General features: G+C 60.4%; 2 protein-coding genes across 7 annotated transcripts in view; one reads left to right on the forward strand and one right to left on the reverse strand.

The window, feature by feature from the left end:
- Window positions 1-2,506, forward strand: part of PPP1R13B (protein phosphatase 1 regulatory subunit 13B) — a 75,034-nt gene extending 72,528 nt beyond the window's left edge. For all 3 annotated transcript variants that reach the window (XM_067716513.1, XM_067716603.1, XM_067716695.1), the window contains 2 exons: window positions 677-876; window positions 1,454-2,506. In XM_067716513.1, coding sequence (XP_067572614.1) covers window positions 677-876; window positions 1,454-1,495 — 242 coding nt within the window. In that variant the 3' untranslated portion in view covers window positions 1,496-2,506. The remainder of the gene's footprint in view (window positions 1-676; window positions 877-1,453) is intronic.
- Window positions 2,507-2,782: 276 nt separating this feature from the next.
- On the reverse strand, window positions 2,783-16,693 carry ZFYVE21 (zinc finger FYVE-type containing 21). 4 transcript variants are annotated; one of them, XM_067717077.1, is made up of 9 exons: window positions 16,511-16,640; window positions 15,907-16,061; window positions 7,267-7,317; window positions 6,899-7,067; window positions 6,064-6,139; window positions 5,888-5,979; window positions 5,338-5,391; window positions 3,489-3,631; window positions 2,783-3,357 (listed from the first exon to the last, which is right to left on the reverse strand). In XM_067717077.1, the coding sequence occupies exons 3-9, from the start codon at window positions 7,303-7,305 to the stop codon at window positions 3,322-3,324; spliced, it is 609 nt and encodes a 202-aa protein (XP_067573178.1). In that variant the 5' UTR covers window positions 7,306-7,317; window positions 15,907-16,061; window positions 16,511-16,640; the 3' UTR covers window positions 2,783-3,321. The 4 variants fall into 4 exon arrangements, with proteins under 4 accessions (XP_067573178.1, XP_067573024.1, XP_067572925.1 ...); XM_067716923.1 differs by lacking the exon at window positions 15,907-16,061 and having other exon boundaries at window positions 2,783-3,003; window positions 16,511-16,693; XM_067716824.1 differs by lacking the exon at window positions 15,907-16,061 and having other exon boundaries at window positions 16,511-16,693.
- Between the last annotated feature and the right edge of the window lie 13 nt (window positions 16,694-16,706).

A 16,706-nucleotide genomic window follows, 5' to 3' on the forward strand; every position in this document is an offset into this window, starting at 1 on the left:
TGTGAGGGCTGAGGTGTCCCACAGTGGGTCTCCCATCCTGTCCTGTGGGGGAGGGAAGCTCCCTTCTCCATTAGGCAGCGCTGGGTTTTCCAAGGGCTAAACAGTCACGGGCCATCCACGCTATACCCGATGGGAGAACCTGTGGGCCCAGCCTACCTTAGACCCTGGGGACAAAGTGACAAATGAAACAGGCAATGCCCTCCAGGCCCAGCTCCCAGGACAGAGGCCTTGTGGCGGGGCGGGGGTGGGGGGCGGCCGGCCTTCCTGGGGACCCGCAGGCGAGTCCTGGGTGTGCGCTCACTGGGTCGCAGTGGCTCCGTCGCTCTGGTGGTGAGTGCTTCCCACTGTCCAAGAGCAAGTCCCGCGGCTTCTTTAGTCATCGACTTTTGGGAGTTTGTTCTGCGTGTGGGCTGTAAGTTTCACCTTAAGAAACGCCTTTTAGAACAACCCTGCTTTGCTTCTGGACACAAAGGTTCCGCCACGGTCCTCTTGCTGGGACGTGGAAGGGACTGTTGGCTTTAAGCGGAGGGTGGCAGCTGGCCTGGCTTCTGACCGCTCCACTGCGGCCCCCGCCGGGCTGCCCAAGGACAGCAGCGTGTCCCTCCTGGTCCTGCTGTGGGGCTCTCTCTGCAGCCCGCCCTCCATGGAGACCTGACCGTTTGCTCTCCCGTCCCAGGGGTGCAGGAGAAGTTGGGCGTGATGAACAAAGGCGTGGTGTACGCTCTGTGGGCTTACGAGGCCCAGAACAGGGACGAGCTGTCCTTCCACGAGGGGGATGCCCTCACCATCCTGAGGCGCAAGGACGAAAGCGAGACGGACTGGTGGTGGGCTCGCTTTGGGGACCGGGAGGGCTATGTGCCCAAAACCCTGCTGGGGGTAAGCACTCTGCGCTGCACCGGGGGCCCCGTGCCGGAGCCAGCTGTCCCCTCTACCTGCCCGTGGGCGTAACCTGGGCTCCAATCCTGCGGGCGGGAGACTGCCTTTCTCCAAGCCTCGTGGGAACCGTGGGGGGGGGGGCATCTGCCGGAGCCCCCCGACAGGGGCTGCTCAGAGTGCTCTGCTCGTGGGGTCGGTAATGCGGTGGGGGACAGGCGACTGCAGGCTGCTCCTCTGCGTTGCACTGACGCTTCCTCAGACCCTTGGCAGGGCCGTGCCTTTGCTCTCGTGCTCCGTGCCCGGTAGGGCTGGCAGATGCTTTCGTGACACAGTCACTGGACACCGTGGGCCTGCCAGGCACCCTTAGGGGCCTTACAGACAGTGTCAGTGTCGAGTGCCCTGAGAGGAAGAGGAATGGGGTATCCTGGGAGTTGGAAGTTCTCCGTAGGAGGGTGACAAGCTGAACTTCGGCCTGAAGGAGCTGGTGTGCGGACTTCTGAGGGCAGCCTGGCCTCTGGAAGGGGTTCCTGCCCAGTGTGTCGTCCCCTTGTCCTAACTCCTGTCCCTTGCTTCCCAGTTGTACCCACGGATCAAACCCCGACAGCGAACACTGGCCTGAACTTCCCTTGGGAGCACCGCACGGGCTTTCCAGCGACGAGGAGCCACTGAAGAGATGATTCTGCCATTTCCCTGGGAAGCTGAAGCTAGAAATGGCTTTACTGGTGCTCCCTTTATCAGACAGCGTCCACAATGTGAAAGCCCGGCAGGTTCTAGGTGAGGCCCTTTCTCTGGTCTGCCCGCAGCTGGGAGAGAGACATTCGCCTCCAGGAAGACCGACTTTTGCCAGTTACTGTAAATCCAAATAAATACCCAGCTTTCTAAACAACTGTCCCTGTTGCCAGTAAGAAGCCCTGTAATTAACCCCTGGTCGGTTGCCAAGGAAGACGAATGCTGTCACACACTTGGGCCCCAAGGCCGTCGTTCCTCATTCCCGGTGTCACCCCAGCCCCAACAATGAAAACTTGCAGCTGCCGTGAGGTGCGTCCCCTCGCTAGAGCCCTGCCCTCCCGTTTACTAGAAATCACAGAAACCCGGGCACCTTTTTCATCCTCACCACATGCGTTTCTTCATCACCAAACGAGGCCCTGTGTGGAGACTTCTGTCCAGCAGTGGTGCCTGGTGTGTGGGCTCCACTTCCTGTTCCAGGCCTCGGTCTAGGTCACCGACAGGCCGTGGATGCGAGGGACCTTAAAATCAAGTGACACGTGGTCAGGAGTCTCAGCACAGCACTGCCTTCTCTGCAGCCTTGTGCTGCCCCGGTGTGGTCCCCACCCCTCCCAGCGTGGACGTGCAGCCCACGGGCCAGGAGGCGGTGGACGCAGGGACGCCTGCAAAGTCACGGGGGCAGCTATGGGGGTGGGAGGGCAGGGGCCCCAGCTCCCCGGTCCCAGCCATGACACCATAACCTGCCTGGTTCCAGACTTGAAGCAAGTAAGGCGCTTCCCTGAAGCGTCAACTGTACGTACAGGCTTTTATATACCAAAACTATTTTTTGACTAAACCACTCGAAACTGTCAGAACCACGTTGGAAATGTTTTTTTCTCTCATTAAAATCCAGGCCCTGAGCTTATTTTCCATGCGTGAGTCTTGTGTGTAATTTACGTACAGACACGTGTAGGTGCTTGTTGTAGAGTCACCTACCTTTAAGCGCTGGCTGACTGTGCACAGTGTGCTGATGGGAAGCGAGCATCCTGCAAGGCAGTCTCTGCGGATGCCATGTAAACGTGCACACGGTAAACTGCTGTCTCTCACCGCAGGCTGTGAGCGAGTCTTGTGTCCTGGAGCCAGAACTGAGCTGAGCATGAAGCTCAGGTTGTCTGGACACAGCGAGGTGAGGCCTGATCCGTATTTTCAAAATAGGTTTTAATCGTAAGCTTTATATACAAATTGTTGTACAATTATTTTAATAAAGGGAAATAGTGAAAAGTACAAAACACAAATCTTGTTCCTTTCCCTGTGAAGTAGCAAAGGTTTGTTCATAGCCCCAGATGAGTGACACGTGAACGGGCAGTCTGAGAGATGCGCTCCAGTACAAATCAGGCCAGGCCACCACTGCCCAGATCACTTCTGTGGAAGAATTAATGGAACGAACATCAAGGGGCCAGAACTATCTAGTAAACTTGGGCGCTCGTGAAAACATGGCACAGATTGTGCTCAAGAGTTCAGCAGTAGTGTAGCTCAGTCTCCCCCACCCCCAACTCGGCGTCGATGAGACCGATTCTAAAGCACGAGGCGCTCTGAGCATTAATCAGCTGTGTACACAGTGCACTAGGTGAGCTCCGAGTACTTGAGTTGCGTCTCCAGCACGTGTAGGGTTAGTTGCGCCTGTGCGTGCTCGGCGAGCAGGTGCTGCTGCCCCTAGCGGACTATCCAGCCCACGTGGCGTTACTGGTCCCGAGATTCGTAGAGAAGCTTGGCAGCCTGCAAGGTGACCAGAGATAAATGCGTGTGCCTGGCTGAATCCAGTGGGGGCACCCCGGGTAGGCAGGCGGCGGGCCTCCCTCTGGGAAAGGTGGGCAGTGCTCTGAGCAGAAGGGCCAGGCCCACGGTACCTTGTGCATGGCCACCAGCCATGCTGTCGCCTGCCTTCTGCTGCCGTTTGCGTCCTCCCCGGCCGTCAGCTTCAGCTGCGTCACGCCCTCCGCCCCTGGCGCCGTGTACTGCAGGGTCATGCCTGTGGCCCGCGCGTTGCCTCCTGGAGTGGGGAGACGAGGTAAGGATGCCCGAGGGGACGCTGAGCGCCCAGGGTGCCGCCGGCCCTGATGTGCTGCCGGGGCGCCTCCTCCCCAGCCCTGGTGCTGGTCTCAGACGGAGGCAGCCTGGTGGCGGGGCCTGGGCTAGGGGCTGCCCAGCGTTTGAGCCCAAGCTCACAGGCCCGGCACCACGTGGCCGAGAACCCAGGGAGAGGCGCGGTGCCGTTGGGAGGGCTGCCCAGGCTGCACCCTGCCTGTCACGCTGGCCTCACCCCCACCCTACTCTGGAGAGCCAGGGTCAAAGCGGAGGGCACAAGTGCCACCAACACCCCACTCTAGTACATGAGCTCCTGAAAAGATGCCATGTGGGGTCGGCCTGCTGGGACACTGCCCGCCTTTGGGCTGTGACGCCATGGACGACGACGGGACCCCAGCACCTGCTCTGAGAACCAACGGCTGGAGGAACAGACGGCCTTTCTGTCACGACTGCAGTCAGAAAAGTGGCAAGGAGACCAAGCCTCACAGTGGAGTTTGCCTACCTACAGCTGTTCTACTTTGTGACTTGGGAGGAAAACTCCATTGTGAGCCGTTACCCAGCTCAGAAGATCCCTTCCATCAGACGCAGGTCTCAGAGTCAAACGCAGGCCGGTGGGGGAGCAGGTGCTGGGGGGGAGAGGCCCGGCCCACCGGGAGGTCGATCCGGCTGGAAGTGCCCCGCCACCCAAGGCCTGGGACGCCCCTCATGACCTTTCATAAGCCACGGTTCGACCCTGGGTGTCAAGCGGCTTGTCCCCGCCTGGGCTCCTTGCAGGAGTGCCCCCCGCCCCCGGGCTCTGGGGCAGGCAGGCTGTGCTCTGCCCACCCCCCGCTCCCATAGGTAGACTTCTACTGGCCCAGGGCACGTTTCCACGGCTCCTACGACCGCTGTCGCATTTTGAGTCTGTGGCCGGCAGAGCTGCATGCAAGTACCTGGGCCTCGACAGAAAGTGCGCAACGCTGCTGTGGCCACCGCCCCCGCCCACTCGGGAACACATTTTTCTGGACATTTAACGGTTCCGGAAGCCTGGGCAGAGCAGGGCTCACTGTCCTCCCAGCACCGCCACAAGGGGCCGCATAGCGCCACCAGCCCCCGGCCCCGCCCACACGTGGGAAGGACACGGAGGGAGGCCCCGGCCTGGGTGGGGGGGTGGCCCCCCGCTTCTCCGGACCGTGACTTCCGCACCTTCGACTCACGGCCCAGCACAGGTGCCGCCACGCACAGCCTGTGCTCGGGGACAGGGGGCAAACGCTGAGCCGGCCCGCTCCCCTCACCACCTGCGGGCCCAGGAGCGCAGGGAGGCTCCTACGAGAGAACACGGGAGCGAGCGCGCTGCGGAGGGACGGGAGCGCGCTGGGGAGGGCCGCCGCCCGCGCCCCCCTCGCGTGGCCCGCTCAGGCCCCAGTGGATGCCCAGGGGAGGATGCCCAGGGGACGTTAGGAAACACTGCGTAGGGCTCCCCTTGGGAGCGCAGAACTGAGCAAATGAGATAGATTGCTTCATTCATGCTTTGTCTGCCCGTCTTAGACCCAACTGTCCTTCAAATCAACCAAAAGAAGGGAATGTGTGTTTCACAGAGAGCCTCGGCGTGGACCCCAGCACACAGCAGGGTCTGAAGGAGGCGCAGCCCGGCGCGGGGGCAGGGAGAGCGGCGGGGAGCGGGGAGCTGACCTTCAGAGACGGGCTGGCTCCCCGGGAGGCTGGTGTAAGTGTGCATGTCTTTTTCTACGTCAAGAAGGTAGGCCGGCAGGAGAGAAGAACAAGCAAGAGCCGATCAGAAAACAGAAAGCAAGACGGACTAAGTCACGTGGGTTTCTTCAGCGCACTGCGCCCAACGCGGAACACCAACTCCACTTCCGTGGAAGGACAGCTGCTGAAGTGCGAAAGTTTAGGTGGAAAGATCCAGAATAGGCTAAGCGCTCCGCAAGCTCCAGGAGAAGGGTCGTCCCCGCAGACCCTGGGGGTCGTGGTGCTGGGCGGGCAACGATCCAGGCATCGGGGAATCGGACCGATGCCAGCTGCCGCCGGAGCCTTACCCCTGACCCGAGTCCGACAGGAAGTGAAACGTACAGAAGGGTAGTCCCCGCTTGTTTTACACGTTCAGCCCCATTCTCCTGGCGAGCTCCTACAGCCACTCACTAACCACAAGCCCCCGCCACGGCTGAGCGCGACGGCCCACAGACCTCGAGGGTCACCCAGGCCGGTGCCACACGGCGCTCACCTCCAGGAGGGAAGCCTTCCGTGAGCATCTGCACGGCGGCAATGCGCGTGACCTCGACCTCGTGGCGACTGTCCCCGTCCAGAAGCAGGTACCTGCAGCAAACGAAGGGCGTCCACACCACGTCACTTCAGGCTCGGAGCGACAGAGCGCCAGTGCCGCGCAGCACCCGCTTTTACCTCTGGTTGCTGGAAAGACGACAGACCATCGTGTCTGGCTTCTCCGAGTTTCCAAAAGTTACCAGGAAGGTGGCTCCTGGGGATGAAAACCAGACATGAGGACCCGGCAGCTCCCTTCTCGCCTCCCCTTCCAGGCCAGCCCACCAGGGGACACGCACAGAGGACAAAAGGAAAGCAAGACAGGTGGCAGCTCTGTTCTGTGGGGCCCTCGGCTGAGGCGGAAAGGCCGTGACGGGGTTGGGGTTCAACAGTGGAAATAAAAGGTGCTGCCTGGGGCTCCCAGGGGCCTTACCTCCCAAGGGCCTGGCTCACAGGGCGCCGACCCTCCCCCAGTGCTCAGGGGCCACTGGGCAGCACCACCTGCCCTGCTGCCAGGAGGTGGAAGGGGCCTGCAGGCCGGGGGGGCTAGGCTGCCAAGGCCCGGGAGGGGACAGCAGGCACGGGGAAGGGCAGCAGGCACGGGGAGGGGGCAGCAGGCATGGGGAAGGGCAGCAGGCAGGGGGAGGGGGCAGCAGGCACGGGGAAGGGCAGCAGGCAGAGGGAGGGGGCAGCAGGCACGGGGAAGGGCAGCAGGCACGGGGAGGGGCAGCAGGCAGGGGGAGGGGGCAGCAGGCAGGGGGAGGGGGCAGCAGGCACGGGGAGGGGCAGCAGGCACAGGGAGAGAGCTGCCCTCTCGCCACCACCATGTCCCAGGACGGCGGGGGCCGCACCTGGAGTCCCAACCATTGGTCCCAAGCCTGCAGCAGGCACCCTGCAGAGACAGAGGCCAGGCACGGCGTCAGGCGTCACAGCATCGCAGCCACCACACGACAGACACGAGGCCCCAGGTGCTCACCACTCAGGAGCAGCTTGAGCTGCTTGTCGTAGAACTCGGCCTCCCGGTGGGACACCAGGGCGCACTCAGCACACTGCCGCACGGGGTCCACGAAGCACATGCGCCGCAGCGCCACCTTCTGGCTGCAGCACTTGTCGCAGAAGCACTTCCCACACCGGCGACAGTGGTGCTGCAGACGCGGGGCAGGCAGTGAGGACCCCCGGAGACCCACGCCACCGGCATCCACGACCAGATGCCTCGAGGGTCCCAACGGTTTCCCAGCGGCCGGAACCCTGCCCGCTGACCAGGCTGCCACTGTCCCCAAGGCTCCGCGACAGACAGCGCCCACTCCCACCCCCCACGCCCCCTCCCGCCCCACCGCAGCTCACCTTCCTGGTGAGAAAGTCAAACTTGGTGTCGCACTGCATGCACCTCGGGCACTAGGAGAGAAGGTGACAGGGCGTCAGGACCCGGATGCCAAGGCCACGTGGTCAGCTCCTCAGGGAGCCCCGTCCTGTCACCGGAACCCAGGATCGGCTGTGAGATGATGCGATGCCACAGCAGAAAGTGATCTACACCGGGTCCCCGCGCGGAGAAGCGCAGTGGGTCTGCTGAGCTGGGGCAGCGTCTAGCTAGCAAGGGTGCTACCAGCCCCAAATGCCCGGGGCTCAGCGGGGAGGCTGGGGACAGTGCTCCAGGGACAGGCCGAGGTCCAGGGCCGGAAACAGCCACATTATCACCAAACCAACCAACCACGCAGAGGACCTCAGACCTCTTATCTGACAAAAGCGAGGGTTTTTTCCCATCCTGGCGCCAAGTGCGGACAGACTGTCCCCGCACCGCCAAGGCTCAGCCTCCACGGTGGAAAAGCTGCTCCTGGACACATGTGCCACCTCACCCCAATGACACGGTGACAGTAAAATGCCACTGTCAGGGAGCCAGACACCCTGACCACCACGCGACCCGAACCCGGCCAGTCCCCAGTCAGTCCTGGCCAACACGGCCTGACCCCAGTGTCCTGCCCTTCGTCCTCACTGCCTGGCTTCAATCTGGGCAGCCAGAACCCACTTGCCGCCCAGGCTTTGTTCCCCATCCTCCCCGTTCTGCCAACGCAGTGCTTGACCTTGACCCCTGCTCTGCACCCCTCCCGCCCCCAGGCCTGCGCCTGCAGCCGGGTCTGTTGCTCTGAGGAAAGGCACAGCAGGTGCCAGGGCCCACCATGGGGCCGGGACCCTGAGGAAGCTTATGGAAGGAGCCTGGCATCCACACGCAGTGTGCCCTTCTCCGTGGGAGGGCAGGCATCCAGGCCGGCCCCGAGCCCACCCAGCTCTACGTGGCCACGGCCCCACCCTGGGCTGGTGTCTAAGCGTTCTGAGATCCTGTGATTGATGTTTCCTTATTTTCTCTTTGCTCTTACGCTGCTTTCTGGGCTGGGACACAGGGCCTGGCCCACCTTGGCTCTCCAGAACCATCCACAGAGTCCCTGTCGGCTTCAGGCATGAGCTGGCTAATCACAGCGCAGCTGCTTCCACCAGCCCCTGCCATTGCCTCTCGCTGTCAGTTCTGGAATGTTCCGTGTGTTTGGCCCTTGGGCCTCCACCCATGGCAGGGCATCTGTGTGCCACGCTCTCCTGTGACCTCACACATCTGCCAGCCACAGAATCCACTGGATGTGGGGAAAGCCGGCTGGACCACCAGCGTCAGGCCAGGCTCCAGTGCGAGAGCTGCCTCCCGAGTCCATGCGCGTCCTGCACCCACAGCTGGGACACGGAGCCCAGGGCTGCCCCACCCTCGCCGGGAGGCTCGCATCTACACAACTGAGAGACCAATTTCTAAACTAAGACCACAGCAGAATTTAACATTTGCTCCCGGGGCTTCCTTGGTGGTGCAGTGGCTAAGAATCCGCCTGCCAATGCAGGGGATGAGGGTTTGAGCCCTGGTCTAGGAAGATCCCACATGCTGCGGAGCAACTAAGCCCGTGTGCCACAAATACTGAGCCTGTGCTCCAGAGCCCGTGAGCCACAACTACTGACTGCACGTGTCACAACTACTGAGCCCGTGCACCACAACTACTGAGCCTGCGCTCTAGAGCCCACAAGCCACAACTACTGAGCCTGCGCTCTAGAGCCCCCGAGCCACAACTACTGAGCTCACGTGCCACAACTACTGAGCTCACGTGCCACAACTACTGAGTCTGAGCTCTAGAGCCCATGAGCCACAACTACTGAGCCCACATGCCACAACTACTGAGCCCACATGCCACAACTACTGAGCCCACACGCCACAACTACTGAGCCTGCATGCCACAACTACTGAAGCCTGCGTGCCTAGAGCCCGTGCTCTGCAACAAGAAGCCACCACAATGAGAAGCCTACGCACTGCAACGAAGAGCAGCCCTTGCTCGCCGCAACTAGAGAAAGACCGCACGCAGCAACGAAGATCCAACGCAGCCAAAAATAAATAAATAAAATAAATAAATTTTTTAAATAAATAAAATTCACTCCCTTAAAAACATCAGTGATCTAGAAGTTTTGTATTAATCTAAATAACCAACGAGGTTATTCAGAAAACTTACAGGCTTTAAATAAAGTAAGTTTCCTGTGGATTATATAAAAGAAGCTTTTAAAGTTATCAAGAGAACAATTTGATATGAAAACAGAATTAAATAAGGAAATAAAGCAACTAGTGAAGATATGAGAGTAAAATTACCACCAAAGAACTCACACCTTGTCTGATAAACCAGCTGCATCGAAAGGAAACGAAAAGCCCAGGCCGAGCCCCGTTCACCTGACCTGGACCCAGAGGCTCTGGGGTTCTGGGAAGCCACTGTCTGGGGAGACGGAGTCCAGAAACCAGGTGTGAGCAACCCACCTGCACCATGTGTGACGAAAGCTGCCTGGGTTCCAGCCTCCCGGACTATGTCGCACCCAGGCCTGTGTCACCGCGGCATCACTAGGGTGGGCTGGGGCTGGCATCACAGACAGGCACACTTGTAAGGGAGAACCGGGACCCACAGGAGCTCAGTGAGGGCCCTGCGTGTGAGGTGCAGGTTAAGGCACAAACACACACAGCACATGCAGACAGGCACAGAGACACAGACACACATGCAGATGCTGCCTGATCCTCCGCGGGCTGCCCCAGGCCGCTCCCCACCCGCCAGGACGGGCGGTAGGACCAGCAGGGCCGTCCTCATCCTCCAGTGAAACAGTGTCAACGGTGGGGCCTCCAGCCCACCACCGGGGCCCCTGCGCTCACCCCCAGGACTCCTGCCCCACAGTTGGGAGGAAGCCGGTGGTAAGGGTGGCCTCCACAGTGTCCCCTGGGCGCCCACGAGAGGACAGGGGAGCCGGGGGGGGGGGGTGGCACAGACAGCCTCTAGTGCAACACCCAACGCCGAGGCACTCCCGGCTGCAGCCCCAGGGTCAGAGCCCAGCGGCCTCAACCCCTCGCAGGGCCAGGAAAGCAACAGCTGACTCATGCCCACCCTGCCAACGCAGGAGAGTTCAGACGAGGTTGGAGGTGTGCTTTCTGGTGGGGAAGTGAGGGGATTATGAGCAATCAAAGGAAAAACCAGAAACGGCCACAGGAAGCCGGGCCCAGATGGAAGACTTCAGGGCAGAAGGGGCCTTCGGGGATCGTGGGGTCCACCCCGGCACGCAGCCGAGGGCAGAGGCTGGGCCACAGGGCTGCTTGGAGACCCGCAGTCTCTGCCGACCTGCTGTCCGACTCCAGCACAGGGAGCCCTGGGGGTGCCCAGGGCAGCGCATCAGGACGGCCGACAGGGCATCTTCCCTCAATGTAGAATAGTCGGAAGAGAGAGTTTGGAGAGTTTAAAAAGAAGTTACTATAAAAAGGACAGGGCTTCCCTGGTGGCGCAGTGGTTGGGAGTCCCCCTGCCGATGCAGGGGACACGGGTTCGTGCCCCGGTCTGGGAGGGTCCCGCATGCCGCGGAGCGGCTGGGCCCGTGGGCCATGGCCGCTGGGCCTGCGCATCTGGGGCCTGTGCTCCGCAACGGGAGAGGCCACAGTGGTGAGAGGCCCGCGTACCGCAAAAAAAAAAAAAAAAAAAAAAAGGACAGAGTTTGGGACAGATGCCCACCCTCCCTCTGAGGCTGGAGCGGCAAAGGACAGTCACGCCTCCTCCCACACTGTCCTTGGCGGTGCTAGGAGAGACAACACCTGCCCGGCTGCGCCTGGCTTGCACGCTAGACCGCTTCTCAGGCTACAAGGGGACTTCCCTTGTGGTCCAGTGGGTAAGACCCTGGGCTCCCATCACAGGGGGCCCAGGTTCGATCCCTGGTCGGGGAACTAGATCCCACGTGCATACCGCAACTCAGACCTGGCACAGCCGAAACAAACAAGCGAATAAATAAATAAATATTTTTTTAAAAAAAGCTTCCTCTCCCCAGAGCCCGTGCTCCATAACAAGAGAAGCCACCGCAATGAGAAGCCCGTGCACCACAACGAAGAGTAGCCCCTGCTCGCCGCAACTAGAGAAAGCCCACATGCAGCAACGAACACCCAACACAGCCAAAAATAATTAAATTAAAAAGAAAAAGCTTCCTCAAAAATAAATCATAAAAATAAGTTACAAAATTACATGTATTACTGTATCTTTGTTGAAAGACGACCGTTTTTAAAGAGTAAAAGCATAACTCCTACAAATATAAAGTGAACCCACGTCAAAGATTTAACTCACGGACTTCCCTGGTGACGCAGTGGTTAAGAATCCGCCTGCCAATGCAGGGGACACGGGTTCGAGCCCTGGTCCGGGAAGATCCCACATGCCGCAGAGCAGCTAAGCCCGTGTGCCACAACTACTGAGCCTGCGCTCTAGAGCCCGCGAGCCACAGCTACTGAAGCCCGCGTGCCTAGAGCCCGTGCTCCGCAACAAGAGAAGCCACTGCAATGAGAAGCCCACGCACTGCAACGAAGAGTAGCCCCTGCTCGCTGCAACTAGAGAAAGTCCGTGCACAGCAACGAAGACCCAACGCAGCCAAAAATCAATAAATTAATTAAAATAAATTTTAAAAAAAAGATTTAACTCATTAACTAATGAGGGAACCAATAGGATGTTAGAAACCAGCTCAAGGGACGAAGAGCAGACACACAGCAGCCCCGGGAACGAGATGAATTTGACAACAGATGCTTTCACGGGGGTGGGTGGGGCGCCTGAGGGAAGGAGCGGCAGGGACAGAACACCTCCAAGGACAAAGCCCAGAGCCATCAAACAGGGAGCAGCAGGTGCAGACACCACATCCCAGGAAGGAGAGGCTGCCACTGCCCATGTCCCGCAGGACAGCCAGGAACCCGCCTTCTCCCAACACTGGCAGCAGCGCCCCGCTGGCCCGAGCAGCCGTGGGCAGCTCTCCTGGCTCCTGACCATGGGGACCCGCCTGGGATCCCGGAGGCCACGAGACCAGAGACCGGGGACGCCGCCCACAGTGCTCTGGGAACGCATCCTGCAAAGGGCCCCCTCCCCTCTTGCCCCAGAGAAGACTAACAGACACCCCTGTCCACCCACCACAAGCCACACGCGGACTGCAGATGGGACTTGCTGACACATCCATCGGAACAAAGCGCCCACGAACTGGACTTGATAAAACCTTCGTTCATCTCTCCTTCCTTCAGGGCCTTGAACTCTGACCCACACCGTAGCCTGAGACAGGCTGTCCTGGGGTGATGCACCCCCTGATCCTCTGTCAGATCACACCACCTGCCCCTCCCACCCCACTCTCTCCTAGCCTGGGCTGCCCCTCCCATGGAGCAAGCCCCTGCCACCTGCCTTTGGAGAGCTCACAGGGCCCTGGGCCGGACCTCCCCCCACAGTGACCCTGGGGACACAAATCTCTCCTCACCTTGTTTTTGTTTGACACACTTGTGCTCTCTCCTCCCCGGTTCTGCATCTGCAGAGCATCTGACGTCAGTGACAGTGCAGAGCCATCGTCATCACTGGCTAAACCCAGCGCCCAGGACAGGAAGAAAAGGGATGCAAAACTGCATGGATTCTAACGATAAAATTCAGTATTTGGGGCTACTTGTAGCAAGTCCTTATGGCTGTGTGCCCAGACAGCCCACCCCTAAGGCCACTCTCCTGGTCATGGGACACTCGGACGGCAGCCACACGAGGCCCAAGCTATTCCCAGGCCCTCCCTGTCCCGCCACTGCCTCCCCACCTCACAAGCTCCCAGGGGCACAGAGACACCAGGAAAGCAAGTCTCAGTTACTTCTGGGTCAGGAACCCCTCTGAGAAGCTGAGAGCTACAGATGTACCCACATCCCCACGTTTTCCAACATCTGTAAGGGATGCCCCTGTGGGCCCCAGCTACCAAGCTGGCACAGGGTCAGGCACTGAGTAAAGAGTTGATAGGGCTTCCCTGGTGGTGCAGTGGTTAAGAACCTGCCTGCCAGTGCAGGGGACACGGGTTTGAGCCCTGGTCCAGGAAGATCCCACATGCTGTGGAGCAGCTAAGCCCATGTGCCACAACTACTGAGCCTGCGCTCTAGAGCCCACGAGCCACAACCACTGAGCCCACGAGCCACAACTACTGAGCCCACACGCCTAGAGTCCGCGCACCACAATGAAGACCCAATGCAGCCAAAATTAATTAATTAATTAATTAAAAAAATGAATCCCACTTTGATAATGGCAACACAACGAGAAAACCACATGTAAATAAACTTTAAAAAAAAAAAAAAAGAGTTGATAGATGGGCAACAGGTTGGCCGCTGATGGACCCAGCAGAAGACAGCCGGGACGAAGAACACAGGACGGCTGCACACAACCGTGACACTCATCCACCCACAGCTGAGTGCGGGGGCGGGTGAAGCTGAGGACAGCATGTCGCCCCTGCCACGCTCCACCTATGCCCCCCACCGCCCGTCCCAAACCACAAGTAAACCTACTTCTCAGCACCGGTAGATCCACGCTTGGGTCCCCTCCCCACATACCAGGGTCGTGGGTCCAGAAGCACTGGGCAGGCCGAGTGCCGCCAGGCCGCGCGAGCAGCAGGGCAGAGGCCCCGCAACCAAGGCCAGCCTTCGTCCCGACGCTCCCAGCCCCAACTGCCCCACTCCCAGTTTCTTTTCCTCCCGACGCTTCCTTTGGTCCCTTCTGGACTCTAGGACATTCCCCAGTACGTTTCAACACGCACTTCCTCAAAGTCAGAGGAGAAACTGTCCACGGTCACTTGGCGCTTCCTCCCCGCTCTGAGCTCCCTCCGCCTCTAGGGCCTTCTTTGGCTGCTCAGATGGCAAACTGGGGGCATGTTTCTGGAAGGCACCCCGCCATCCTTCTAACACAAGAACGAAACTTCTGTTACAGGAAGGAGTGCCACGCTGATCCCAGCACTCCCACCCACACTGATCGCTTTCCCGAGAGCCCCCAGACAGGCGGGCAGGGCCCCAGACGCACCTCAACACCAGACCCGCAAAGAAAGACAACACATGCAGTACAACCTGCGAAACAATCATTCCAGCAAAGAGCAAGGGGCCCTGAAGAGTGCTGGCAGGGGGGACCCAGAGGTTAACTGAAGAGCAGCTCGCGGGCTGCAGGGGAAAACTGCACATCGTCCAGAGGGGTGTTCTCCCGCACATACGGTCCCTAAGGAGGTGGACATATCCCTGCTGTGAGCATTTCATGGGGGATCAATCAGGGGAAAAAATGTCTAAAGAGGGTCCTCGGAGGACAAAAGTGGAAAAAGACTGACACTCTGACCTGGCCTCGAGGACACGTTTGGTGCCCACGCAGTGAAGTGGAGATGCTGCGGACACAGTATGTCCCTGTCCCGGCTCCCCTCCCCCGGCGTGGAACAGACCAACTCGCCTCTAGCTCCTGCCCTCACCTGCCTCCTTCCAGGTCAGGCTGTGCGGTTCTGACTTCTCTTCGAACCTTGATAACACCTGCCCGGCTCCCTCACTGATGCAGTTAAAAGAGCTCCGGAACATGCATTCACTTAGGAGAACGAGAGTCGTGATATTACCTTTTTTCTCTTTAATCACCTTTTAACAGCACTAACCAAGGAGACCACACGAGAAAAGGTATGTTCTGTGATTTCAAACACTGCAAACGCCAGGAAGAAAAATGCAGAAGAGAAAGAGCACAGACAGGGCGACCAGAAACCCAAGAGGAAGGGAGGACGTGGCCTGGGCCAGCTCAGTGACCCGCCTGCGCGCCAACATCTCGCCCTCTGTGCACTGGCCTGCAGGGACTCGGTGACCGGGAGGACGTGGCCTGGGCCAGCTCAGTGACCCGCCTGCGCGCCAACATCTCGCCCTCTGTGCACTGGCCTGCAGGGACTCGGTGACCAGGAGATGGGAGGAAAGGGCAGCCCTGGCAGGACGGCGCTGAGACCTCCCCGCGGCTGGCCCAACCGCCCCTCCGAGCTCTGGGCGCTTCACCGCCAGTGCCCTGAAAACACCTGATCGCATCCCCTCACTTCGCCCCCCCTGCAAAAAAACGTGCCGCCTGCAACCGTCATTCTACGGGGAGGAAGGAAATGTGGTCAATCGGAACGCTGGAAGGAGATGCAACTTAAAGCATTTTCAAAAATCGTGCTACTGGGCTTCCCTGGTGGCGCAGTGGTTGAGAGTCCGCCTGCCGATGCAGGGGACACGGGTTCGTGCCCCGGTCCGGGAAGATCCCACATGCCGCGGAGCGGCTGGGCCCGTGAGCCATGGCCGCTGAGCCTGCGCGTCCGGAGCCTGTGCTCCGCAACGGGAGAGGCCACAACAGTGAGAGGCCCGCGTAAAAAAAATAAATCGTGCTACTTTTATGTCTCTGGGACGTCTGTGATTTACAGGAATGCGGTAAGTTTTTCCGCCTGGCTTAGCATAGCTGAGAATAACCGGCTTATGGGATCCAGTCCAAACCCTGTGGCACAGCACAGCACAAAAAGGCCTTCAGAGGTTCCGCCCCCACCCCACCCACGGGAGAGCTCACGCCCCACCCCGCCCCTCACCTCTGGGCGCAGGTGCAGCTCCCCAGGCAGGACGCCCTCCACACGCCCCACCTGGACACGCGTACTCACCCCCAAGACTCCCTCAGACACCACCGCCAGGCAATCCACACAGCGAGAGTGCCCTGCACAGAGCGCTGATTATAAATAAACAAACACGAGACTCCTCTCCTCCCTCGCGGGAGGGAGTCGCAACTGTATCAAAGGTTCCAGCCCAGCAGCTCGACCTATGGATGTGGCGGAATCCACAGATGACCTCGCAGCTGGGCAAAGCCCGGGTCGTATCAGGAAGGGAGATATGTGAGGGGTCACAGAAACCTCGGGGGGCAGTTTCTTAAGAGCGGGGTAGACTGGGCGCCCCGCGAAAGGGAACCAGGCCAGGCAGAGTACCCGTGGCCCAGGAGGGGTGGAGCCCGGGGGCTCCGCTAGGGCGCGGGGCAGGCGTCCCGAGGGCGGCCAGGTTTGGGGGTGGGGAGGACACAGGGGCCAGAGGAGGCAGTTCCGGGGCCGGGGTGCGCGGGGAGCGGAGAGCGGGTCGGGCTGCGGAGGGGCGTCGGGGAGGTGGGGCGGGCCCGGGGAGCCGACGCGGGACGCGGACGCCGGGAGGCTCGGGGGCACGGGGAGGGGACAGGGGGAGCGGATCCGGTCCCGGGGCTGACGGGCGTCCGCGACCTACCTCCTTGTCCGGGACCCACTGCGGCTCCTCCAGGCCGAACGGGCTGCCGAAGGCGCGGTGCTCTGGCACCATACGCAGGCCGCTGGGGGAGCGCACCAGCTTCTTGGCGTCGCGGCGCGCGGCCACCTCGGAGGACATGACGCCGCCCCAGCGCTCGCCCGCCGCCCGCAACCGGGCCCTAGCCCCCCGGGAGCCC

This window comes from Pseudorca crassidens, chromosome 1 (genome assembly GCF_039906515.1).
Source record: "Pseudorca crassidens isolate mPseCra1 chromosome 1, mPseCra1.hap1, whole genome shotgun sequence".
Lineage (NCBI taxonomy): Eukaryota > Metazoa > Chordata > Mammalia > Artiodactyla > Delphinidae > Pseudorca > Pseudorca crassidens.